The sequence below is a fragment of the Manis javanica genome, chromosome 8, assembly GCF_040802235.1.
Source record: "Manis javanica isolate MJ-LG chromosome 8, MJ_LKY, whole genome shotgun sequence".
In the NCBI taxonomy this organism is placed as follows: Eukaryota; Metazoa; Chordata; class Mammalia; order Pholidota; family Manidae; genus Manis; species Manis javanica.
In genome coordinates this window covers 113,875,508-113,902,304 of record NC_133163.1, presented here as the reverse complement: position 1 = coordinate 113,902,304, position 26,797 = coordinate 113,875,508, and the positions used below count along the sequence as shown (strand labels likewise).

The window sequence follows — 26,797 nt, the reverse complement described above, 5'->3', positions numbered from 1 at the left end:
GCCTCTGTCTCAAATGCCCTCCCAAACTCCACTGTTTGGTAAATTCTTACTCCTTCTGCAAGGTCAGGCAAAGGTCACCTCCTCCATGAGGCCTTGCCTGATTGCTTCCATGAAAGCAGCCTGTGGACCTCTGATGTGCGACTGCAAAACTTGCCCATTTGACACGGTGCTGGTGTCACAGGCGGTGAGCAACTTGCAGAGGGGTCGATCCCATTTTATTGGAATCCACTGTAATGTTTGCACAGAAAAGAGGCCCAACACACAACATTATTACCCATTTACTAAGCCCCTACTATGTGCCAGATCCTGAGCTAGATGCTTTTTACCTAAATTATTTTATATAAATAAATTCATCCTCCAGGAGAGATGAGACTGAGATCCAGAGAGACAGGGCGCTGCCTCAGGTCACACAGCTTGTGCACAGCTGTGTCAGAGACTGGTTTTCTTTCTGCCACACCTAGGTCTCCCTCAGGATCTGGCCACCCCACTGTCAGCCCCGACATGGTCAGCAAGGAAGTACCAATCTCCTGGGCTAACCAGACCTGAATATGGAAAAAGCCTCTAGTCCTTTATTCAGCGAGTAAGTTGGGATTTCTTAAAAAGGAACTTTTAGTAGGAAACCAAGGAAAAGCATACACACAAACACACCATCTTTTTTTTTTAAACAAAACAGATGGGCAAGTTCAGGTCCTCCCTCTGGGGTGTTACTTCCTCCTCCCTGAAACCAGGAGGGAAGGAGTGGTGTCACACACAGATCATTGTCAGTCCTCATATCCTGTGATTCTGGTTAGTTTCTCAGATGGTCGTGGGCTGCAAATTTTGTTGGGAAGGGCAGTACACTAGGGACACAGCCATGGGAGGAGGAGCATGGGTCATGCTCATCAGCCCCTTCCCCTTTACAACTTGGCATGAGAGGTCCAAAGGGAAAGAGAAGACTTGTCTGTCCAAGAGCGTCCTCCACACGCCTCTTCTGGGTCCTGACCTGAGGGTGGAGCTGGGGCTAGTTAGGCCTACAGCTTGGGGTCCAGACTGCATGCTTCCCTACAAGGGTGGTGTTCCCTCTCTTGGCCTCAGGGCACCCACGTTTTCCCCTCCGTGAGCCATCCAGTCTGGCCTCACAGGCCCCGGTTCCTCTTTTCCACTACAGCCAGGTTGACCCTCTGGAAAGCCCCGCTCAGCCCGGACACAGGAAGGGGAAAGGGGAGGCTTACGGGCGAGTTCCTGCAGAGGCTCAAGCTCTCAGCTGTAGCAGTCTGAGCCTGTCATTTCCCTTCCCCCGCCCACCCAGCTGGGAGGCCCAGAAGTTTCATCACAGCCCAGTTGTTGCCTTATAAGGGAAGGGCCTCCCAAGCCTCTCCCTGGGGCCCTGGCTGGCTGGTGGAGAGCCTGGCTGGCCTCAGGGTGTCCTCCAGGCACCAGGAAAGGTGGGGATGTACCAAACCCCAAGTCAGCCACAAGTGTCCTGGGCTGAGCATCTATCTGAATTCACAGCCTCTTCAGAGAAAAAGACGACTTGTCCTTTTTCCCAGGTCAGGACCCCAAGGGGTCCAATCCCAGATCCTGACACTAACTTCTAGTCTCTGAGGCAAGTTGTTTTAAGCCTCAACTTCGTAACCTGTAAATGGAGTGAACACAAATATATCTTCCTCATGAGGCCCCTGTGGTGACAGTGGGAGACCAATCCAGGCCTGCCAAATAGTAGGTGCCCTGTGAGGTCAGGCTGCTGGCATGCATTAAACATTTTCTCTGAGGGAGGCCACAGGCTAAGTGTTCCAACAGCAACCCTGTAAAGGGAGAATTAGCCCATTTTACAAACAGGAAAACTTGAGGCATAGTTTGCCTAACGTCATTCATTCATGGCTGGGATTTGAATCTAGATGTGTCTGCCTCCAAATCTAAAGTCATATGTTTTTTCTACTTATTTCCTGGTATTACTTCCAGGAATTTTGTTCCTTTAATAAAATTATGACAACAGGGAGCAATTTCCACCACAACCTCTCCACCCTCCGTGTCTGCCCACAGAGCCTCTTCATAACATCACAAAAATCTTCACTAGAGTGAGTTTATGTGGCCTTTTCTGACAGCCTTGTCCTCATGTCTCACATCCTGTCTCACATCAGGGACATAACAGGTCAGGGAGGCAGGAATACAGGACTTGGATAAGGGAACAAAACATAGTGGCTCCAGGAAACTTCCAGGGCCCAGGCTCAGGTAGGTGGGGCCCCCTCCCCCAGCAGTACGTCCCCTTCTATGCTGGGTCCCCAAGGTGGCCAGCCACCTGGTGGTTTGCAAAACCCTGCATTGTAACTACCTAGAACTTCATGTCCCTAAGACACAGCCGCCAGTATGCAGAAGAAGGCTCTTCTCTGAAGAGGTCTCAAGCCCCTAGGACCAGAGGGAAAGGAAGTTCTCACATCCTTCCTCAGGAGCCACTAACACCTTCTCTGCTGCTGCTCCCTTCAAGGGGGCCCTCCGGAGGAAACTCATACCTGGGCCCATCAATAAAGGGGCTCCTTTCTCTTACCTTGGTTCTTCCTCACAGATAAAGGGCCTGTGAAGGTGAAGTGATTTGCCTGGGATCCCCCAGCTTCTGTAGGCCACTCACTCAGTATGGCTGTCACAAGAGACCATTGGCAGGGGAATTCAGGAGGGACATGAGGGTCAGAGCCACAGTCAACAGGCCCCGGGTCAGGTGCTTCCTGTTATGTTGGCCACTGGGCCTGTCCAGCAGCCCTCCCAGAGAAGGAAGGGAGCCGGCCTCTGGAGAGACAGCAGTGCTTTCCCACATCAGGACATCAGGGAGGGTGAGGCACTGTAATCACCCTTTCATGGGTGGGGAAAGTGAGGCATCCTGAGGCTGAGACTCACCAAGGTCCCGGGGGGGACTCGAATCTTGGCAGCTTGATTTAGAGTTCTGTCCACTGGCCCAAAGGCTTCCAAAGAGCGCTCAGTGTAGCCCTGGGGTCCTGCTGAAATGTACTGGGATGCCATGGGCATAAAGCAGGGCCTAAGCTCACCCCTAACCAGGACTAGGCTCTGAGATTAAAATAATAGCTGGAATCATTTTGAGCCATCATAGGAAACACCTGTTCAGGCAAGAATCATCAATGGACATTAGATCTAGGGGGAAATTTTGACGAGTGTAACATATTTGTGCATGGTCTTAAAATGTCTCCCAGATATTTTATTAGTTACAAGAGGAAAAAAATCATAACTATACAGGAAAAAACACCAGACACCTTGACCAAGTGACCAAAATTAACATCACCAATGAGGGGTGGATGGAGGTCATGTGTCCCAGGTGTGATGCCCTGAGGAGGCCCTAGTAGCAACTGTGCAGTTTTCTGGCCAAGAATCCATAACCTCTGTCTAACTGTGAGGACGCCTCAGGGAAACTCCAAGTGAGGAAAGGTCTATTAAAAAAGGCTGGGAGAGAGGACAGTATTCTTCAAAACTGTCCACATCGTGCAAGATAAAGAAAGGCTGTGGAAACATTTCAGATGAATGGGGGCTAAAGAGACATATATGCAATATCCCACCCTACACTGGAGGAAAAATGTAATAAAGGGTGTATTACTGGGTCAAATGACAACAGTGAAATATGAACAGTAAGAATTGTATCAGTGTTAAATTTCTGCAAGTTGAAAACTGTACTATGGTTACATGAGAGAATATAGTTATTTTTAGGAATACACATGAAATATTTAGGGGTAAGGGGCCGTGTTAACCAACTCTCCAATGATTCAGAAAAAAAAAAGTGTATGTTAAAGACAGAAAGTGCTCAAAAAGATAAACCAATGGGTCAGTCTGGGTAAAAAGTATACAGGTGTTCTTTCTACTACACTATTCTTACAACTTTTCTCTTATGTTAGAAATCATTTCCAAATAAAGTCTTTAAAAATGGGAAAGCATCATTCCTTATGATGCTTAGTGCCCAGCCTGTAAAAACAGGGGCAGGAGGGGGTGAATCTGGAGGGCCTGGCTGCATTTAGCCAAGACGGAGAACTGCTGGAGGGCAATGCCCCCAGCCCAGGCCGCGGGGAGAGGGCCCTAGAAGACAGTTTGGAGGACCGATGGTGCCACCGTTCAGCTACAGCCTACCCTCGGTGTCCGGGAGGCCAGCCCTGGAGCTGACCCCACACTGACAAACAGGCTTGCAGCAGAGAAGTTCCATAAAAAGGGATTTATTGACAAACTTTAAGAAAGGTGCTTCACAGACAGAAGACATGGAACGCCATCCTCCTCGAGGAGGGAGGCAAGGCAGCCCCTGCGTATTCCCACTCCTCCTCCCCTCCCCTCAAAGCTGGCTTCCCCCTGGGGCCCGGGCTGCCAGGCATGGGACCCCGCAGGAACCAATGGCATTAGGCCACTAAGGTGGCCCCAGAGCTACCAGCTCAGCCTGCTCACTTCTCAGAGAAAAGGGCGGCTCTAGTCATGGAAGCAGGTGACTTAGCTAAAGCCCCAGGCAGCCCAGGGTGCTGGTGGGGGAAAGTTGTTCCCCAAATGGCAGGGGGCCACATGACTGTGGGTACCTGATGGCATTCTTGCTCTCATACTGGAAACAGATGGAAGGACAGGCGGACTGTCACATGGGAGCCTACTGTCCAAGGAGGGAGGCTTGGGGAGGCCAAGGGGGGCACCTAAGCCATGACACTGCTGCACACTCTCACCCCTAACTAACTAGTGCAGCCACAGCATGGACACCCGCCCCTCCCTCCCCACCACCACCCTCAAGCACAAAGTAGCTGTAAAGAAAGCATCGACCCGAGCCGGCAGGCCTCAGTGGGCATAACTGGCTGTTGAGGGCAGGGGGTGGAAAGGCCAGAGTGGCCAGCAGTGATCCTCCCTCTCCTTTCTTTCAGTAAACAAAAGTGCACATGTAGAGACCCCCCAGCAGGCCTTCAGAAGCAGTTCCCACCCCCACAGACCCCAGGGAGACTGGCTGCGCCACTCAGGGACTGAGGCAGAGCCCACCGTCCAGCCACTGCAACAGGATGGCACCTGGATGTGCTCCCCAAGCCAGGGATGTTGGGGGGCAGGAGCGTGTGAGGAGAGGCCCAGGGTGCAGGTGTGGACCAGGGTCCCCTACAAGGTCAGGAGGAGCAGTCCATCTGGGGCCTGAGCTAGAAGAGAGGGGTGAACAGGGAAGAGGGAAGTGGTTTCAGGCACCAACATACCCCCATTAGCATTTGAAGAAATAACTGGAATATTGGGCCTCTTTGGGTTGAGGAGGAATCACAGAGACCCAGATATAAATCCCATCGGGGGAGGCACAGAAGTTCATGTGGCTCCTCTTCTGAAGGTTGATATATAATGAATTACATACAGAATTTTCTGATGCTCACATTAGGGCCATTCTGGGGTTCACATCTACAGGAATGTGCAAGGCTGGACACACGCTGGTCGAGGGGCAAGGACTAGACCAAGAGACCCTTCGAGTTCCTCCTGCACCCTGGAGTCCTCTGCTCACAGCTCACCCAAGGGGAAGGCCTACAGAATAGGAGACAGGCTGCACAGGAAATGGTTTTCTTACACAGCCGCCTCCACTGCCCTCTGAGGCCCTCACTTGGTGGCAGGTCTCACTCAGCTGAGGAATGAACCTGTAGCCTGGCTCCAAGTCCTCGGCAGCTACTTGGACTAGGTGGGTGGAGAGGGTTAGTTATGGTTTGAAGCTGCCTCTGCTGTGAGGCACTCTATCTGGGACTATCTGGACATGGAGGCTGTGGGTGGGGGACGCGGTGGGGCGGTGGGGAATAGGGGGGCTCAGCTGTGCTCTCTTCAGAAGTCAGGAATGTAAACTACTGGGGGTGTGAAGCGGAGAGGAGGCCACCCCCAGAAGCCCCACGAGCTTTGCCAAAGCTCTGGAGCAGATTCAGAACCACACAAGCAACCATGTATGCTCGCAGCCCGAACCCAGAGGCCAGCTCAGACGGCCAGACAGCAGCCCTGGGTAGCACGTGGCACCTCAGGACCGAGGCAGGGCCGGAAGGATACCACGAGTCTCTGCAGGTCCTGGCCAAACCCGACACGCTGATGGCTCTTCTACAGCCTGAGCAAAAGCACATGTGTTGGTAGGGCTGGGCTTTGACAGACCAGGCCAGCCAGCAGGGACCAGGTCGTGGTCCAGCAGTCCTAGGGTGCACTTCTCCTGTAGATGGTCACCAGTTCTTTCCGCTTCTCCTGTAGCCCAGGTGCTTCTGGCCTCATGTCTCCCAGATCTCTGACTTCCTGCAGGGCCTGGGTGGTCTGCCTCAGCTGCTCCACAGCCTGGCTGAGCAATGTCTCGGCACTCACAGGAGAAGGCTCACTACTCAGCACCTTGTTCAACAGTTTCTCCATCTGCTCTGAGGCCACCTGCACCTCCAGATGGGCACGATACAGCCGCTCCACAGGCTGCCGTGGATGCTGGGGGCCTTCCCCAAGCAGGTCCCCCAGGGAGGAGCAGCGGGGATGGCACTGATGCGGCAGGTCCCAGGGGGGCAGTGCTGTGGGCGTTGTGTCATCCTTTGGGGGAGTTCCTGGGGTTCCTGAGGCCTGGAGTGGCTCTTCGGGCTCAGGACTGTCATCCATGCCATTCACTGAGACCTGCGCTGGGCCCGGGGCAGGGGTCTCAGAGGCCCCAGCACTCTGGGCTGGCCCCGAAGCCTCCATTCCACCCATGGAGGCTCTCAGTTTCTCTGATAGGATCTTGGGTGGGGGTGTAGGGGGCCTCCTGCCCTCTTTGGGCACAGCCTCGGGCGTGTCAGCACAGGGCACCCGGAGGGCTTCTGTGCTCTCGGCGTCAGAGGACTTCTCGGGGCTGGAGTTCTCCCAGCTCACCTTCAGGGTGTCAGGCAGGACCCTGCTGGGGGGCTGCTCAGAGCCACCATCCTCCTGCTCTGGAGTCTCTGAGTCCTCTTGGCTCTCGAGGTGGGCCTCAGAGCTTGCTGACACAGGGGTTGGGGCTCTCTCCCCTGAAGGGGTCTCTGCTCTGTCACCAAGGTTAGTCGTCTCGGATACTGGGGAAGGCTTGGTGGGAGGCATAGGGGGCCGGACTATTTCCCGGGGCTGGGGTGCACTGACATCATTGCTGGGGGCAAACCCCGGCGGCCCGCTGTCTGGAACATCAAGGTCCAGGCGCGAGAGCCCATCAGAAGCTGCATCAGCTACCTAGTGGGGAACAGATGGGTGTCATCTCGGATACCTGGGCTTCAGGTCAGACGTGCCCACCTACAGGGTACTCCAGCCCCCAGTCTAGACTGCCCAGGCCCCCAGTCCCCAACTCTCCATGGCCTTTGCCTTGCCCTGGCTTCCAACACCACTTGATTAGAAGCTGCAGTGATTCTGATGAAGCCTCTCCTCCCCCTGTTCCCTGTTGTGGAATCTCAGGCCAGGAAGTCAAGGCCAGGATGTCCTCTCAGTGCCCTGGCCAGGCTTCTCCCAGCCAGTGAGAGACGCACTTTTCAGTGGCAATTGTACCAGCCTGGGCAGCATGGGACAACATTGTTCTAGCCCTGTTTCTGAGCCCTTCTTGGGGTATAGGTCTCCTGAGTTGTCCTGAATTCACTCATTTCTGCTTCTCCTCCCTAGAGACCTCTGTCCAGTCTGCCAGCCTCACACCCAGCCCACTTCTGCCCAGGCGTCGCCTGCCCAGCTGCTCAGCAGCTTGTGCCCACTCTCCTCGTACCATCAGATGTGGCCCCAGACAGACCACAGCGGGCCCCCGGAAGAAGACAGCTGCACCAAGCAGGCGGCTGCCCGCCCACCTGACCCCAGGGACCCACAGGGATACCCAGCAGCCACATGGTTCTGGGAGGCCTCTCCCCAAGTCCCTTGGATGGTGGGGAGGTGGGGATCCTGGCTGGACCCTCAGTCCCTTCTATGTGCACACAGGTAATCTGCCCGACACACGAGCTCAGTCACGGGGACAGTCCTTCTCTGAATTCTTCTCAGAGGGGCCCTCACCCTGTACCTCCCAGATGGCCCCCCCTCAGGCATTCCTTTTCCCTCTGGCCACTTCAGTCACTTCCTCTGCAGGCTTTTCCCTCAGCTGACAGACATGAACAGGCCGCCTCACTTCAAAAGCAAGCTCTCCAGTGACCCTGGCCCCTTCCCTTCCCCCTCTTCTCGCCCACTGTCCCCTTTCCTCCAGCAGCCCCAGCCCTGCCCTGCATGGCAGTGCTAAGCTGACCCCTTCTCCAAGGAAACATGCTGTGAATGCCACCACCTGCCTTTTCCTCGGTCCTGCCCTTGAGACCTGGCTGATCACCCCCAGGTCCCATGTCCTTCTCTCTCTGGAAGTGCCACTCACCTCTCTGGCTTCCTCTTCCTTGGCTCCCTACTGTCCCCCCATTCCCCAAAGTAGCATTTGCTGAGGTTCTTCCTTGGCCTCCAGAATTTATCCCTGCATTGGTCTGAATAAAGGCTCCCCTTGCCCATGACTTCTCCCACATTCCCTGTGCCCATGGCCTCCATTCACAGTCTCCAGGCTTGGGGCCCCTCTGACAAACTCCCTTCTCTGTTCAGCCCACCGCCCCAAGCCCTGTATCGTGTGCCCAGGTGGCTCCCGCTTCCCAGGGTCTCTCCGTCAGCCCCTCCCTTTTCATCCCCTCCTGGAGCCTGAATCCTGCTTTTCCCTCCCTCAACCCAACCCACCTCCTCTGGACCTCCAATTGCCCTCTGGAACGTACCTTCCCATCATCCAGCCTGTCCCCAGGTCCGGCATTCAAGGCCTCCACAGTTTCCTCCCCCAACCCCGTCTTCCCAGACCAATCTCCAGGTCAGAGGGACTTGCACACTCTGAACTCTTCTGCCTTGAGGCCCACTCAGGCCATTCCCTCCGCCAGGGATCCACCTCCTGCCAAGTCTGCTAACCGAACCCCTTCCTGTCCTTCGAGTGCCAGTGGGTCCTGTGTGGTCCCTGCCGCCCAGCCTTGCAGAGCCCTCCTCTGTACAGAGACTAAGGCAGATCTACTTGGAGCAGCCCGTGGAAAGCTCTTTTCTCCAGCTAGAAGCTCAGCTCTCAGAAGCAAGGACTAGTCTTGGGGTCTCGGTTTCCCTCAGGCACCAGCTCTGGCTACAGCCAACACGTTCACCCAACAGGTAAAGCAGGCAGATCTATACCCTGGACACATGTGACACACAGACCTCCACACACAGGCTCCCCCTATACCCCTCAGGAAGCCTCAACACCAGGAATCTTCAGAAAAGAGATGGCCCCAAGCCTGGCCGCCACCCTAAGGAGCCGGGGGTCCCAGAGTCACCTGACCTCCCACCTGTCCAAGCTAGGGGCAGTCTTACCTCCTTTAGGTGGACTCTGGTAGGTGGCCGGCGCCGCTGGCCCCCACGCACCCGGTCCCGTGTCATGTGCTCCAGGACACAGCTCTTGTCTACCTTTACCTGGGAAGGAGAAGGAACGAGGTAAGTCCCCATAAGGCTTTGGGGGGGAGGAGGAAATATCTAGGCATTAACCCAACTCAGAGGCAGCCTACACCCCACATCCTGCTTACAGGGCCAGCACTCCACCCCTGGCCCTCTCTATAGGCATCTCCCTGTCCGGACCTCTGCTTTTCTCCCTGTCTCTATGCTGCCTTTGTCACCCCTCTTCTGTCTGGGGCTCTCCCTCTCTGTAGCTGCCCTCTTTGCCCCAGTCTTCCTGCCTGCATATGGCTATCAGCCTTTGCCCCTCAGTCTACTGCAAATAGCAGCCTTAAGGCTCCTTTTGGGTTTGGCTTGGGGTGGGAGAGGACAGCCCATGATCCCCTGGTACCTGAAAAAGTCTTCTAGAAAAAGCCCACCCTGGTCCCAGTCATTCTCCCAGGACCCCAGGGGTTGGCCCAGAAAGAAACAGGGCCTCCACCCCTTTGGACCAGGGTGTCTGGAGGGCAGCATCTCCTCTCTGAAAATAGGAAGGGGTCAGGAGTAGCCAGGAAGCCGCACAGTAACATTCACGTGGGAAATCCAGACTGAACCGCAGGATGGCCTGTCCCTGTGAGGAGGAGGGGGGCTAAGCCTCCTCAGCCTCAGGGGCAGGCCTACCTGGGGGTTCAGATGTCTCTCACCCTCAGTAGAGGAGCTGACTCCCTTCCACCAAGCCTGTAGGCTGTGGCCCAGCCCCTGCTCATGCTCCCGTGGTCTCCAACGCCCCCAATACGTCCCATCACGCCTCGCCCACTAAATGGGGCTACTTTCCTCAGCTAGTGAAGGGCTAAGCCTGACACAATCACATAAAACATGGCATAGGAGCCATGGCTGCAAGTCAGGGGATCTGGGTCTTAAGAGGGGACTCGCTGGGGATGATTTGCCCCCCTTGGGTCTCAGTCTTCTGCAGACCCCTTTTAGCCCAAATAGTTATGAATCCATGAAGTCAAAGACAAATCCTCCTTGGAGATCTGGCGCCAGGGGACCCCTGCCTGCCCAAGTCTGATCATGGCCACTGCTGCCACAGACTACACTGTGCCACCCTACAGCACAGGGGGCTGGGTGGTCCCTACAGACCTGGGGAGGCCCTGGCTGAGGGCCCACCCAGCCTGGACTCCAAGGCCAAAATGTACAGTGAGTTTTGGGGCTCTCAGCTCACTCCCCAGACCTTTCTGGCCTGGGCCCACTTGCTGTTTTCAGCTGAGGATGGATTGGAAAGGATGCATGGCTGCAACCAGTCAAATTCTACCCTACCACTTACCTGCTTTCTAATTTAAAACAAGTTATTTTCCTTACACCTCAGTTTCTTCATCCATACCTTCTACCACCTACTTTGAGGGGTGTTGTGAGGATTAACAGAGGTAACAGTAGCAGATGCCCCAGTGTTTGTAGCAGTGCTGTAAGCGAGGGCTTGTCTGGGGTTGGGGGGACAGGGTCTTCTCTGTGATCACACATGGTGGGCAAGGGGACGCGGTGCCGTCCACAGGACTGCATCGCACCTCATCGAAAGCCTTGTTCTTGCCTCTGTTGATCCCTTCGTTGAGAGCTTTGATCCAGGATTCTTTCTCCTCCCCACTGGTTGCTTGGAATTTGATGTCACTGACCTGCAGAAGGCAGGGGTAGGGTGGACAGCAGCTCTTCAGTGGGGCTCACATTTGGGTCTTAAGAAAGCTTCCCAGCCCAGATCCCAAAGTCTGCCCCAGCACAGCTGGTCAGGAGCAAAACACAACAGCAGGTCTGGCACCAGGGCTTCAGGGCAAGTGAGAGGGCAGATCCAGCAGAGAAAGGGCTCTCCCAGCATGCAGCTGCCAGAGATTTGGATTAGAATCAGCCTTGGCCCACGGTAAGAGCCCAGATCTGGTCTCACCCCATGTGACTTCTTCCGGCCAGCTGCCTGACCCCTGGACTTTAGTTTTCTCTGTGAAGGAGGAATATTCCCCTTCCATGCCTACACCAGGCTGAGTACATGACAGAAGTGACAGGCATGAGGGGTGCCTGCTGGCAAAGGCTCATTGGAACCAGGGTCCCCTGCAGCTCCCCAGAGCCCCACAACCAGCCCTGGCCAAGTGAAAAAGTCCCAAGGTCGCCTTTCTGGCCTTGAATCATAGATTGTGGAGAGAGAAGGGCCCTGGGGGTCAAGTCCAACCCCTTCATCATACAGATGAGTAAACTGGCTCACCAGATAGGATGGGACTTGGCCGAGGTAGCCTAAAGTAGTCTCATGACTCCTGACTCTATACCCCACCCCACTCCACCTTATGGGACCCTTTGGGCAGGACCTCTGAGCTTCTGTATTAGAATCAAAGGGCAGCTCAGAAAGCCCCTCCCTGTTAGGACCCAAGGTCAGACAGAAAACGGTGGAAGAGTGAGGGCATCCAAACTGTGGGGCCACCTTGCACAGTGGACACAGCCATAGGGCCTCTGAGCTGGACAGGCCACCACTTACACCTGGCTTGAGCCTCAGTTTTCTCATCTGTAAAAGGAGAACACCAGCATGACCGGCCTTGGGGAGCCGTGACGATCAATGATGTATCTGAAGTGTTGAATCTGGAGCTGAGCAGAGTGGGTGCTCAGTAATAGGAATTACCATCATTGCCTTTCTTCTAGACAAAGCAGTCCTGGTTTGCTCATCTGGAAAAAGGGATTAACGCCCATCACGAAGCAATGCTGAGAGAACCAAACATGACTAAGAGCCAGGGCTTTGCACATAGTAGGCACTCAGAAAACAGTTAATGAATGAACCAATAAATGAATGAACTGGCCCAAGGTTCCTTCCCTTGTCCTGTTTTTGGGCCACTGCCCACTCTCTGACCTCAAGATGCCCTAGTTCTTGGCTGGGCGGGTCGCCAGCCTGCCCACCCCTGGGCCTGGTGTTAGATAGCGCCTTCCCTCCGGCTACCCTCCCAGTTATGTAACATCACAGTCGCCTGGCCCCTCAGCATCCTTGTTATATAACTTCCTCCTGGCTGCCGCCTCCTTCTCCTTGCACAGGGCCCAGGGTCCCACCCACCTCCCCATGCCAGGCACAGCCAAACACTCATTTGCATGACCAGCGTAAATTCGATCCTGGCAGCAGATCTGCAGTTAAGTCAGAAACCCCAGGGCACCTTGGCAACTGCCTCTTAGCCCAGCCTTCGGGGCTGCCAGGGGCAGAGGGAGGGATATCGCTGCATCCCAGCTCCACAAGGGTCCACCCAACCCTGTGACTGTGATGGGGCTGCCAGAAAGGCAGCCCAGGGCCGGGTACCCAGACCCCAGCTGCTGCTCCTACTCACAGGTCCCAAGTTGGTGGGGCCCCTGCCTGGTGCAGGACTTTAGCATCCCAGCGGGCTTGAGAGGCATACATTTGAACTCAGCAACAGATGGAGCAAGAGTGAGGCAGAGAAAGGGTGCTGGCTTGGGAGTCATGCTCTGCGTTCTAGTCCCATCACCCTGCGTGGCCACGGGCGCAGGAGCAGGACCAGCGGACCCCCCACCAAATGCTGCGCTTCCCTGCTGGCCAGCCTCTTGAGGCAGGCACTGGGGGCTCAGCCTCTGTCCTCTTCTGCTCCCTGTGATCTCAGGGGCCTCCTCTGCTGGCTACAGGGCTCCCCTAGGAGGGCAAATGGGGGTGAAATGGGACCCAGCCCCACCATAAGGAACCCTGTACTCCTGGCTGAATGTGCCAGGCATCCTACGGGAGTGATCAGAACAGGAACAAGTGAAATACCAAGAAGCTGCTCCTCCTGCCCCCTGACCCCCATGTCCTGAAGAGCCACAGGCTGCACAGGTCCCTCCCAGGCCCTTCCAAGAGGCCCAAGGGCACATGCCCTGCTGGGAGTTTAGGAGCTAACAGGACTGGCCCAAGCACAGGCTCACAGAGCCTGGGAATGGGGGTGGAGGCACAAAATGGGAGAGAGGAACAAAGTGGGAGGGGGAGAGATGAGGCAGGAAAGAGGAAAGGGCCGAGCTGGCTGAGACCGGCAGGGCAGCAAGGCCCCGCAGAGGCCACCCTGCTTCCTGGCAGCATTTGCCTGTGACCTCATGGCAAGGGCGTGGGGATGGGGAGGTGAGGGGGGAGAGGGACGTGCAAGACACTGGAGCCTTTGTTTATTTGATTAGAGAGGAAAAAAAGGCAGCCTCAGGACCAGACAGCCAGGGTCGTGTGACCTTCTGGCCAGCTGGCAGCCTCTCTGAGGATGGGGAACACCCAGGGCGATAAGAGAGGAGGGTGAGAGAATGTGGGGGGTGTGGTGCTCTGGGCGGCTCACCACCTGACCTCTGGAGAGCCCCTCTCTAAGAGCCCCTGGGGCGGCAAGGGTCAGGGGGCCAAACTGGAACCAGGGTGTACTGCCCTCCCACAGCTCCACAGCCCCCACCACTTGTTCCCTAGCCCCCCACCTCCCCGACTGACGGTCCTGCTCCCAGAGGCACCCGGAGCCAATCTGGGCTCTCAGCAGCACTGGAGGATGGAAGGAAGGGTGCTGGCCAGGGCAGCCGAGAACGCAGCGGCACTGAGAGCCCTCTCTGAAGGTGACGTCCACCCCGAGCTGGGCCTGGCCCACCTAGCCCACCACCAGCTGACTCTCAGAGCTGGGGACCGGAGGGGGCCCACAGAGCAGTGCTGGCAGAGGAGGGAGAAGAAGGGCCCCCTCCACCCCACACCGCGTAAGCTCACCAATAGACACACAGAAACCCAGACAGACCCACAGCCAGCCAGTCTCACCTCCAAAGAGAGGTGCACACACATGGGCCAGGCCCACAGGCGGCAGACCTTCATACGAAACATATTCTGCATGTCTCTCAAACACACATACACAAATATGGCACCAGCACAGTACTGGCTACAGGGCCTGAAATACCAAAACATAGCTCTATTCCTTCTCAGAGAGCTCTAAGCAGCAGAGGTCAAGTGAAAGTCAGGGCCAGCCCAGTGGATCCTCCTGACACTGTAAACCTGGCCCCTACCCTAGGGAATACCCCCAAATTCTTAGAGCTCCACAGTTGCTTCTTTGCCCCCCACCTACTACAGAGTGGGACAGAGGGTTCATGAATAAAACACTGTAGTCTCCTCTAGAACCCAGAGCCCTGGGAACCACAGGGGGCTGGGCTCCTGACCCTTAAAGCTGGGAGAGAAACAGAATGGCCTACGGCAGGCCCAGACCAGACCCACTCCCCAGCCCCCGCCTCTGTGACTCAGCCTCACTCTGTGAGGCTCCACGTGACATGCAGAGGTTGGGGTGAGGTGCGGCCCAGCTGCAGATGGCCACAAGCTGCAGAAAGGTGCTGTACACGCCAGCCTCAAATCTGAACTCCCTCCTGACATCAGTGAAACTATGCTCCACTTCAACATTCACCCAGACTCCCTGCCAGAGAAATGCGGTACAAATAGTGAAGTTCATCTGCACACACAGCATGTCCCAGGGAAAGAAACTCTCGGGCAAGAGACCTTCAACTTCAACCAAGAAAGAAAAGCAAGGGGAGGAAAGCTGGGGGGCTGCAGGTCTCTGGGTACTGAGTCCAGGATGGAGGGCAAGAGGCGTGGCCCCCCCAGGAAGGCTGGGATGATGGGAGGCCACACCCTCCCTTCTGCCCCTGGCTACGTCAGGGTGTCAGGGGCCTGGTGGAGTGAAGACCTCCCTAGCTTTCCTGCCTCAGCCCTGGGCCTCCTGGGTCCAAGCTATGGGGGAAGACCAAGGGCCCCACCTCCAAAAGGCTACTTTCCAACTACAGCCTGGGAACGAGGCCCCAGGGCCTGGAAGGAGAAAGGGACCAGAGCACTCAGCAGAGCCCTAAATGCATCTCCTATCACCCGGGGGCTGGGGAGACCCCAGGACAAAATGAGCAAAAGGTCCAACCTGTGGTGCGCCCTAGGTTTGAGTCTCAGACACTGCACAGAGACCCCGCAGGCTGCATCCAGGAGCCCAGACTGTCTTAGCCTTCCAAGGGTGATCTTCCCAAGCCGACCCTGGCCCAGAGGGAAGTCAGGCATCAGTGAGTCCTACCTTGTTCCCTGGGGATCGCAGCAGGATAAAACGGTGTTTTCGCTTGAGAAGGGCACGAAGGTCCTGGCACTTCTCATAGCTGCCCAGCTCCACTGTTTCCACACACTTCTGCTCATCCTGGGGAGGGAGACAGGAACATGAACTGGTGATAGTCAGATGCACCCACATCTTCAAGCACCCAGGTCTTGCCCCAGATCCTGACCCCGCTCGATGACAGCATCACTTGGTCAGAGGGGGCCTCGGGCTAACCAATCAATCATCGAGATGCAGTATTCAGACCTGGCATGTAGCTGGTGCTCGGTGCTTGTGGGATGGAGGGATGGCCTCAAGGCTTACCATCGCATTAGAAATGGGGCACAAAGCCTGGAGTTCTGGGGCAGGACTGACTCAAAGGCACCTAAGGCCAAAGGAGGAAACAGTGGAAGCTGGAGAGGCTTAGAAAAGAGTACCTGTGGCCCCGTGAAGGCCTAGAGGCCAGGCAGAGATTTGTGGAAGAGGCCTGGAAGAGGGAGCAAGACATCAAAAAATAAGAAAAAAAAAAGAAGTCTTTCCAGGCCAGAGCAAAGTGTGAACAAGGCATATTTGGGGCTACATGCCCTGCCTTTACCACAGCGATCCTGAACTGACTTCCCCACTTGGCATCTCCCTCCACTGACCCTGAGCTTGAGGTGAGAGTTGACTCTCTGTGCCCTACAGAACAGAGGGCAAGGGTTCCTTCAAGGGCAGCCCCACCCCAGCCTGCCACCCCGAGGCCTATTACTCGGAGGGCAGGTGGCCAGCCTCTTCTAGGCCTTGCAGAACACTGACTGGGCTGCCGTCCTGCCTACCAGGCCTGCCACTTGAGTATTTCCTCCATGTGGGCTCTACCCACCAGGTGGCTCCCTAGCAAGCTTCCTGGAACTAGTTCCTCCTTCAAAGTTTGTCAATTGGTTCCTCTTCCAGGGGGACCCAGCTGGAAGGACTTCCTGGGTGTGCTGCATTCTCACCTCCGAGGGCAGGGAAGTAGATGCAGGCCCTGGGGTGGGGGGGTTAAAGGAATGCTATTGGACATCATGCACAGGGGCAGCAAGAGCACCCATGCAGGGAGTGCCTCGGTGCACTGCAGTTTTTGGGAGAGTACCTAGGAGGCAGTGACTCGGTTGTTTGCAGAGGAAATGCCCAGTTTCCCTCCACGATAGTCTGCATATACTAAGAAACCCGACACTTAGTGAGCACTTTGCATCCCAGGTTCTCCTGTACATCTCTATGACCCTGAAGGCTAGAGCCCGGGTATTTTGCCTTATTTTGTAGAGAAAGAGAATGAAGCCTTGGAGGCAAAGTGATTTGCCCAAGGGGCACAGACCCAAATATAAGGGGCAGGGCCAATTCAAACCTACATCCTCTGACTCCTAGGCCAGAGCTCTTCCAGCACACCACCCTCCTCGCAACCAGATCAGTTCCACAGCAACAGGCTGCTCTGGGCTCCAGGTGTGGGGCCCCAGCCAGCAGCCCCACCAGAGAATGAATTAGACACGCAAATTCTCAGCCCCATCCCTAACTGAATCCTCACCTTAGGAGAATGGGCCGGGGGATCTGGGTTTGAACAAGCCCTCCAGGTGATTCTGATGTATGCAAATGTTTGAGAACCTCTGCTTTCCCTGAGAGGTTCTCAATCTTGGTGGCACCTTGGGAGCTTTATAAACCCAGTGCTTAGGCAACATCCGAGGCCAATTCCATCAGGATCTCTGGGGGGTGGAGCCCAGACATCAGTATTTTCCAGAGCAGATGACTGTATAGCTAAGGTGGATAACTACTGACCTATTCTCTCTTCAGCCCCTCAAGGAAAGGGGAACAGTTGGCCAAGGAGACCTGATCCTTCCCTTTCAGATCCAATCAGGTCTCTCTCCCTATTTTTGCCTCCATGCATCTGTTTTCAACCCCTAGTCACCAATCCTTTCCAGGTTCTCCACTCAACACAAAGGCTAGTAAACTCCACCTGTTCCAGGAAGCTCCCCTGCCCACCCCCATGAGCCCAAGTCTCGGTCCCTCCTCTCAGGTCCCCCACCACAAAGCACTTATCAGGTACCAGCATCTAGGTGCTAGGGACACTCAGCCACGGGGAAAAGCAGTCCTACCTCCCTGCTGGTCATCTCTGTCTCTCCCCTAAACTGCACATGTGCCCTCCTTTCTACAGTGCCTTCTCCCTACAACGCCCTACAAGGGAGCCCTCAAGAGGGACATACATAAGACAGTTTGCTCGACTGAATGCCTGACCCAGAGTGAGACCCCAGGAAGTCCCCTCCTTCCGGGACACCAGAGGAATGTTCTAGGATGCTGCCTGAGGAAAGACCCAGGCCTCAGAGAGAGCAGCTCACCTGCCCCATGTGCACAGCTGACCCCACCTGGACAACTGCTGGCCCAAACATACCCTCCTCTATCTGGGAACAAAACATCGGCCCCTCTCCACCCGCTGCTCCCCATGGTTGCCTGACCTGGGTCCCCCTCCCACCCGAAATGCTGAGTCATCCAGCCCCTCCGCAGCTCAGAAAAGCGGGTAACCCAGCAGGCACTGGGTGGGGGCAGCACTTTTGGAACGTCAGCTTCACTGACAGCAAAGAAACAGCCAAGAGCCACTATCACTCGCCTGGTTCCTTACATCAGAAAGAAGAATTGAATTAATAAGCATTTCTCAATTCCTACTCCTGGGCCAAGCTTCCCCACCCCAGAGTGCTAAGTTCTTGAAACTGCACTAAGGTTTTTAATAGTGATTTTTTTTAGGTGCGATTTAGATTTTCACATTTAGGGATGGCCAGATGTGGAGAGGAGGCGCAGAACAAGGCTGGCAGCGCTTGCTGGGCTGACAGCTGGGGGCCTGTCACTCAACTTACAGCAGCTGGGACTGGAAGAAGCTGTGACAACCCCCTTTATTTATTAAAAATATCCCCCTGCCACCGCCAAAGCACATCCTAATCTTGTGACAGCAGCAGTCTAGAACTTCTAGGGGCTGTCTGTACAGTTCATCCCCTTGCCCTCCCCCAGCTGCTTCTCTGCCACCCAACTCCATGAGCCTGGGCACTCAGGGGGGAGTGGCAAGGTGCTTCTCAAAAGCAGCGCCTTTAAACACTTAGATCTGGCTGCCCAACCTCTCTTGGCCTGGGACAGTTATGAATTTGCCAAGATACCCTGAGGCACACTAAGAGAGGATGATGGAAAACAGGCGGGATCCCCTTCCTCTGTCCCCTGGCCAGGCCTTCCCTACGCATTTCATCTACCAAAGGCATACAGTGCTTTCCTGTTTCCAGTGAATGGGCCTTCTTAGAGCCTCAAACCCAGAACAAAAACATCGTCTTCAAGGAAAAGCCACCTCTCCTCAGGTCTTCACCCACAGCTTCATAGACTCTTAGTAACACACAATTTTAGCATCCTTGGTTGTCCAAGTTCCAAACGTACTGAAATGAGAAGGGGCAGAAATCTGCGGCAGGGAGTCGGGAGGGCTGCCAGAGGCATAAGGGCAGCAGAAGTGACAACTGGCAGCTTGATGTTAAAGGAGGAAGAAAAGCTAGAAAGTACAGTCTGGCAGTGTGGAGCTCTCTGATGATAGGGGCTCAGCGCCACCAAGTTAAGACTCAGTGTAGGCCAGCATCTTCTGTTGAAGAAATCAAAGAATATTCAACATATTTTAGAGGATTTCCATCAAAAATAAGTTTTAGAGTTTACTTGCTGGCATCTCTGGGTGGCAAGAGTGCTGGATTTGGTTCAAGAACGTATTTCCTCATTCACTGACCTGCTGAACAGTGATCTGGCCACCCTGGGCCCCAGTATCCTCTTCTGCAGAAGGTGACCACTCTCATGGGCCTACTGTGAGCACTATCTGAGAGGTATGCAAGAGCTCCAAACAAGCATGAATGCCAAGGATTATTTCTACTCTGGTTGCTGAATGGAGCAAGCTTCAGTTTTCTGGAACACTCACTTATGTGGGACCCAGCCCAGCGGCAAGGAGTTACAGTGCAGGCATTGTCCCCATGCCGTAGAGACCCAGAGAAGAGCAGGCTCTCACCCAGGGTTGCACAGCATGTCACAAGTGGAGCAGGTCTTCCAATCCTGATTCTGGGGTCCTCCTGCCGACCTGGGCTGCCCCCACTTTGCCCCCTGTACGGTCAACCTCAGGGCCAGGCAGGTCCTCACCTCGTTCTCGTAGACCAGCAGCTGGGCTTGACAGAGGAGCAGATAACGGTCTTTCCAGAGCCCCAGGAGGCCCCCGCTGTTCTTCTTGATCCAGCCAGCCTTGTCCACCATCCGCGCCCCCCGAGGCTTCTCGCCCCCCTCCTTCACACTCTGTAAGACAGCACCAGACATGCCATGAGGGCTGCTGCCGCAGGGCCCCACAGTCCACAGGTTACTCAAGGGCCGCAGCCCTCTGCTGAGCACCTACTGATATCGTCCCACAAGAGCTTCCCCACCACTCCCATGGCAGCTATCCTTCATCCAGTATCAGAAGTACAGTCATAATAGTAGCCACCGCCTTATAATAAGCCACCCTACTATGTTGTGCACATATCATCTCATTTAATGCACATAACTACCCTCCAAAGCAGTAACATCATTATCCACATGTCACAGCAAACTGAGGCTCAGAGAGGGTGCGAGTTGCCAGAGCCACACAGCTGGAGGAGCAGAGCCAGAGTTCAAACTGGGTCTGTGAATCCATGTTCTTCCCGCTCCACCTTTCTGCCCCCTGTGGATTCATTCAACCAGTCAACAAACTTTATACTGAGTGCCTACGACCTCACGGGTGCTGAAGTAGGCAGAGAAGAATAAAAATAACGCATCTCTGCTCTCATACAGCGGGCACTACAGGGAACAAATAAATGCCAGCTGTAAACCCATTAACAAATGTAAAATGCTATAAGGAAGTGGTGAAGGGGGTGTGAAGGAGGCAGGGAGTGAGAGAGAACAGCGAGGTATCTGGTTCAGGTGGGGGGAGCAGCATCTCAGAAGAGGGGACAGAAGAATGGGAAGAAGCAGGCAGGCAGAGCTAATCTGCCTCTCCCCCACTCCCCCCCACCACGGAGCCCACTCTGCAGCCCCTGCTTCCTGCCCCAAAGCAGGAGGTTCCTCTGCCCTCTTCTCTGCCCCAGGCCAGGACTTCAGGATGGCCACCCCACCTGGTGAGGGCTCCAGGACTTTGCCTTCGACCACAACCTGAGACAGGAGGTAAATCAAGCTCTTCTCCTGGACATGGGCAGCTACCCTGGAGCGTCCAGGACAGCCACTGACATCCTGTGACCCTCTATTACCTGCTTGGGTGGCTGGGTGTCAGGTATGTACCTAACTGGATAGGGTCATATTCAGCTCTGATCCCCAGCACTTTTCCTTTACACATAACGGGTGCTCAAGAAATATCTGTGAAATGAAAATAAAAATACACTGAGTTTGCTAACTACTCTGCTTCAGGGACTGTTACCCACAGCAGTGAGTGTGAAGGGGAAGATGGAGGACAGGGGGTCACAAACGTGTCAGAATCTAGAGGATGCTAGAAGGAAATTAGCACTGACTAATTTTGACTACTTTATAATTTACATAAAGCTCAAAAAAAAGGGGCCCCAGTTAGAAGGAGCATGCCTCTCCCCAGGGATACCCTGTGCCCACAGCTGCTTCTGGGAGGACAAGCCCAGGCAAATAGAAGTGTGTGCTGTCACGGGGCTGGGCAGGGCACGGCCTCCCTGCTTTCCGTCGTGGCAGAGCAGCCCCAGCCTGGTTCTCCCTGTGGTCCCCCTGTGAACTGCATACTCCAGGGGTTGGGAGTCTGAGCTTTGAAGCCCAAGTCACACAGACCAGAGCCAAGTCACTTAACCTCTCTAAGCCTGAATTTCTTCATCTGCGAAATGGAGGTATGAACAGAAGTTGCATGGATTATATCTCCATAAGGGCAGGGATTTTTGTTTACTGCTCTATCCCCAGTGCCTAGACAGCTGTCTGGCACAGAGTAAGTGCTCAATAAACGTTTGCTGCCGATTAAAGATACAGTATATAAAGTAGTGCCTAAAATACCCTAAACTTAGGAAATGATAGTTGTCATTTTTACTGCTCTTGTCACTGCCATCCCCTCTGGTTCTCAGGGACAGTCTCCCTGGGCCTGGTTCAGAATTCAGGACAAGGCCTCTCTGGGCTTAGCTGCTGGGCCTCAGTGCCCCAGGAGTTCCAGGAAGGTATGGGGCCACCTCAAGGTCTCTCCCTAATTTGTACATGGCAAGAGAAATGGGGAAGTAGGATGGTCCCAAATGATCTTCCTAAATGGAAGAATGAGGAAGTGGGAGGCTTGCCTACAGGCCAGTTATGAGAGACCCAAACCAGAGAAAGAGAGGACTTTAGGGCACTTCGACAAGAGGGGGAGGGTCTCACATCCTATCATGCACCCCTCCCATCCCCCAACCTCCCCACATCACCAGAGACCCTGTATTCAGGCCCTATCTGCTGTGTGACCCACAGAGACCTCATCCCTTCAGTGAGCCCTACAGGCTGGCCAGGCCCCAGGCTGGAAGGGAAGAAGTGGGAAATGGGAAACCCCACCCCACATCCACACATCACTCCCCTCTGTCAGCTGCTACGGCACTGTTGGCCACTCCTAGGCCTGTGGACTCTTGGTCTGTCTTAAATCAGGCAGTAGGGACTGAGCGATGTAAAGCTGCCCAGATTCCCACCACGGAGCTCCAAGCTTGCCTATCACTTTCAAGGGCCCACCTACTACCCTATGGGATCTTACACCCCTTTCTGAGTTCTCTCCATTTGGACCTCCCCTGCCTGCCTTACCCATTGTCTGACATATGATAACTTCCTGCAAGCTGGACGCTACCAGAGGGCAAGGCTGGAACCCCGTGCCTTGAGCCCTGTCCTCTCCGGGTGTGGCAGCACTGCCCAGGGACGATCGTGGCTGGGTTAGCTGGAGCAGCAAGTCCAGGGCTTTTAGGGATGAGTGGACCAGGGCAGGGTGGGACTGAGGCTCGAAGGCACTCTGGGACTGGGGGGAGTGACAGTTGAGGGGCTGGGAGTGGTACGAACCAAAGCCTAGGGAGGGTCTCCCTGTCAGGAATCAGCCACATCAACAGTCACCTGAAGGGAGGCCTGAGTCCTCTTTGCTGCCACCCTCCACTCAGCCCTTCTCCGTGCCCCTCAGACACTCTCCCACCAGGGGGCCTGGCTGTGCCCCAGTGAGTTTTAATAAGCAGCCCCTCTGTGTGGCAGGGCTCACAGGGGAGGTCTCGTCCTGCTCAGCCCAGTTTCTCAGCCTCCTCTGCCCTTATTGACCAGCTGGCCAGTGCTCTTCCGGTTTTGCCCTCTCCTCTCCCATCCATCCTCACTCAGGCCCTCCTCTGCCCACTGTGAGCAGCTCCTAAGGCACCCCCCCACCCACCCACCCCCCCTTCCCCACACCAGCCTGGCTCCCCTTTGCCTGAGCTGGGAGGGTCTCTGGGTCATTCATTAACAAAAAAGAAGAAAAGAGAAAGATGCCAGGTCACCCTGACCCTGCACACAGAAGAGAGCAGGTAGAAAGCACAACACAGGCCATGGCAGAGGGACAGAGGCCAGCAGAAGAAACCTTGTGGACACCTCACATCCCAGAGAGCTTATAAGCAGCCTGTGCCTTCTGACTAAACACAATGGTGTGCCGACCAAACTCCACCAAGAACCCACCAGTGATGAAGCAATCAGAGAGGAAGCAGAGGAGGCTCTGCCCTGGGGGGACTTCCAGTCTGATGCGGGCAACAGAGACCCTGCACAAAGGAAGTTCCCAGTCTGAGGGCTGGGTGGGCATCCCCTGCTTTTGGGACCCCCTCCGTCGGGAGGCACATAGCACCTACCCAGAGGAAAACCTCAGGCCTAGGCCTCAGGTGGGTAAGAGCTTAGGTTCGTTTGGGAAGCCCTTGCAGAAGGCAGGGGTTTGGTAGGATTGTGAGGAGGAAAAGAGACACACACCTTGGCCCAGAGGAGAAGGCACAAACGGTATCAAAGTATCTACCGTCTCAACCCCTTCAACTATAGAATGAGAAAGTACCCTCCAGAAAGGGCAAGATTAGCTCAAGACCACAGAACCAGTGCAGGGACAGGATGCTACCCTTCCTCTCTCTAGAAGGTTAAGGAAATGGGAGCCTGGAGTCACTGGAGGCAAGCAGGGAAAGGCATGGCTTCCACAGGGCAGGGAGGCAGAGCCCCAGGGCAGAGACAGGAAGCCTGGTCCAGGGTTTTCAACCTTACTCCAGTGGCAGCAACAATTCCCCACCGATATTTGCATTTTCATAGCTTTTGCATATGTATTATCACATTTCTGGATGGTCCACTTCCCTCATTTTATAGATGGGAAAACTGAGGCCCTGGAAACATAAGTGGACAGATGCCTAGTGTCCAGACCCGCCTACTTCACCAAGCCTCAGCCTGATGGGGACTACCAACCCAGTACACAGAGAAGGTCACTGAGGCTGAGGGGCCTTGGCACCAGGGTAGCTGGGGCACAGGGAGGAAGCTCAGAGCTGGGGAGAGGGCTGAAAGTGGCCATGTGGGAATGAGATGATGAGGCCAGCCTGCGGTGGTGGGGCAGACCAAGTGACTATGTTCTAAGAGGTGTTTGAGAGAAACAAAGATGAGCAGAGACTAGAGAAACGGGGGGTAGTGACTGGCAGAAGAAATCAAAGAAAGAGTTCAAGATGCCAAAGGGGAAGTAGGGGACAGGGAGCCCCTGGCTGTTGGGAGAGGAGGTTGGCAAGACCCTAGATGGCCCAGGTATGCAGAGAGCGTTTGGCATCTGGGAGTCAGTAAGTAGTAATGTTAGAAACTCAGGACCAGAGGGAGTGCAACGCTGGGCTGGGCTGGGCTGACCACGAAACAAACCATTGGCCCAGGAGGCCCCAGGAGAACTTCCCTTAATTGGGGGCCAGAGCAGATCAGGAGATGGAGTAATCCTGTCCCACATCCTCTGGGAGAAGGGGAGGGACCACAGCCAGACAGCAGAGCTCTCACAGCAGGAGCTTGGGGTTGGGGGGGGGGGCAGCCCTGCCCCTATTAGCAAGAAACCACAACAAATCAAAGAGGCCTGACTTTGCCCCCTCCTTCCACCCACTCTGAGAGAAGGGGCCACAACCAGTCAGGACTCAGAGAGGAGGCCAGGCCCTATATTTTGTAGAAGAGGAAATGTAGGCTGAGAGGGGAAGTGACTTATCTACCATCCCAAAGAAATGCAGGGCTAGGCCTGCAGGAAACCCAGACAGCCAGCCCAGCTGACTCTGGACAGTGAATGGCTCCAGGAAGCAGGGAGATGGGCACCGCTGGGTCAACAGGCAGCCTGGTCCACTCAGGGCTCCCCAGCTGGCCTGGCTACCCCAAGAGTGAAGGCTTCATCTTTCCTCCCCACCCCTTCTTTCAGGCAAAGACTCATCCCCTTCCCTCAAAGGACAAGAAGCAAAGTCTTCCAGATTCAGCAGGCCCCTCCTCTAATTTATTCATTCCACAGATGTACATTAAGCGCTTGCTGTGTGCTTGGACGCTGGGACTGCTGGGAGAACTCAGTTTGCAAGTAAAGGGGCGGGGCCAGAGCGCCTGACCCCAGCCCAGACCAAGAGCATCCTGAGGCGGAAGAGGGAGGCTCAAGAGGCACTGCTAGTCCAGCTGCCCAGCTCCTCCAGGGAGCCAGCCCTCCCAGGGACGTGGGGAAGGCCAGGGCCAGGATCAGCCCGTATGTGGGCCTGGGGACTCGGGGACTTACACTGCGGAGAAAAATGTAACTTCTCTGGCCTCCAGACACGGTCACAGCCTCAAGGTTCCTTGGGACTGGGACTCCTGAACCCACAGACCCCCCCCAAAGCCAAACACAAGCACAAACACGCTGCCTTCAGGATCCGACCTGGCCGGCTTGCGTAGTCAACGGTAACAAGATTAGAGCAACCAAGGCCACTTTCAGCAAGTCCTCAAACTACCCAGGGTCTCAGTGTCCCCGTCAACCCAATGGGAACAATAACAAATCACGATGTCCATCCACAGTTGGTGAGACAAGCCAAAGCGACCAAGGTCGCCAAAGTGCCGGACGCGGATCCCTACCTCCGCCCCTGCCTCATCTGCCCAGGCTCTCCCTGGGGGGTGGGGGTGGGGTATGGGTGGGGTGTCGTGAGCCCAGCGGGAGAGGGCTGGCTGGAACAAGGGCCTGAGCCCGGGGCCCCAACCAACACGAAGGTCTCGGAGACCCCAGCTCAGGCCCCCCGCCTGGCCCGTCCCTCACCTCCTCCATGGCGAGCCCGCTGAGGTCCCGCCGCTCCGCCGCTCACTACCGGCGCCGCACGAAACCCGCCACCTCCATCCACGGCGGGCCGGGCGGCGACTCTCCGCTTTCTGTCCCGCCAGCCACGGGGGGCCCAAGAAACTTCGGGGGGCGGGGCCGGGGGCGGGGAGAGGCTTCCGGGGGCCGGGGGGCGGAGCCTGAGGAGCGGAATAGCGGGGCCCAGAGGCCGGGGTCCCGGGCGGGAAACGGGGGGCGGGGCCGGGGCTGAAGGCGGGGCCTGGGCGGGGCGGGCATGGGTTCTGAGACGACGGAGGAGCCGGAGCTGGGGGAAGCGGGAGGGACAGCTCCGAGAGAGGTTCCCCCGACGCGCGGAGGGAGAGAGACAGGGAGGAGATTAAGGGTGCGGGCGACTGGGCGGGGGAGAGGGAGGGGGCTTCCGGCCGGAGGCGGTGGCGGGGGCTGCGGGTGGGGCCCGGGGGCGGAGCGGAGCCGGGGTGGGGCAGGACCAAGCGAGTGCCGGAGGCGTTGGCCGCCTGTTCCTTTGAGGTCTCGGGATGGAGGAGACTGTAGTTGCCGGAATGGGCCAAGCCACCCTGGGCGACCCAGAGATGGGGGCACCAAGAGACTCTTCCACTTTCCTCCGTGATGCTGGAGCAGTGGTGACGACTGGGCCTCTTCTTGTAACCTCGTGGCAGGGCCGGGCCTGGAGTCTGTCCCGTCCAGAGAGTCATGCAATGGGAAGACCTGGTGCTGGGAACCTGGACTCTGGCATTCGTTTGGGGCAGGGCGTCTGCCCCTGACTCTTATGGGCCCCCAAACTCAGGATATTGTTCAGAGATGTCCCCCTGTCTGGTTCCTACATCTAAGGTCACCCCCACCCCAACGGTGGTGGTCATGTAGCATTGACAACCTTGCTGAGAGTGGAGTGCAGGGACCACCAAATAATGGTGTTAGTTATATGCGCACCCTCATTTTACAGTTGGAGAAACAGAGGTCCATAGAAAGTGGCTGGCTACATCCCAGCCTCCAGTACTGTCCCCCACCCCATCCTTTTCCTCCTCAGCTCACCATGTGAACCCTGCCCCAGCAAGAAGAATTAAATGCATCTGGGATCAGTGGTGACCTCCTTTGGCTCTGGCTGTCATAGCAGCCACTGCACCAGTTACCCATC

The 26,797-nt window shown here is 55.8% G+C and overlaps 1 protein-coding gene across 1 annotated transcript; it reads right to left on the bottom strand.

Annotated features, from left to right (window-relative positions):
* Positions 1–4,168: 4,168 nt before the first annotated feature.
* PLEKHO2 (pleckstrin homology domain containing O2) lies at positions 4,169–25,786 on the bottom strand. The gene is made up of 6 exons (XM_037009981.2): positions 25,627–25,786; positions 19,548–19,697; positions 15,384–15,500; positions 10,899–11,003; positions 9,280–9,378; positions 4,169–7,149 (listed from the first exon to the last, which is right to left on the bottom strand). Exons 1-6 carry the CDS (start codon positions 25,633–25,635, stop codon positions 6,133–6,135), a joined length of 1,497 nt encoding a protein of 498 aa, XP_036865876.2. The 5' UTR covers positions 25,636–25,786; the 3' UTR covers positions 4,169–6,132.
* Positions 25,787–26,797: the final 1,011 nt, after the last annotated feature.

Excerpts from the sequence above, each read along its gene's own strand:
- PLEKHO2 (XM_037009981.2), bottom strand. Across the intron at positions 11,004-15,383 it reads TGCGATCCCCAGGGAACAAG|GTCAGTGACATCAAATTCCA; the intron begins GTAGGACTCACT and ends TGCCTTCTGCAG. Across the intron at positions 7,150-9,279 it reads CCAGAGTCCACCTAAAGGAG|GTAGCTGATGCAGCTTCTGA; the intron begins GTAAGACTGCCC and ends GTTCCCCACTAG.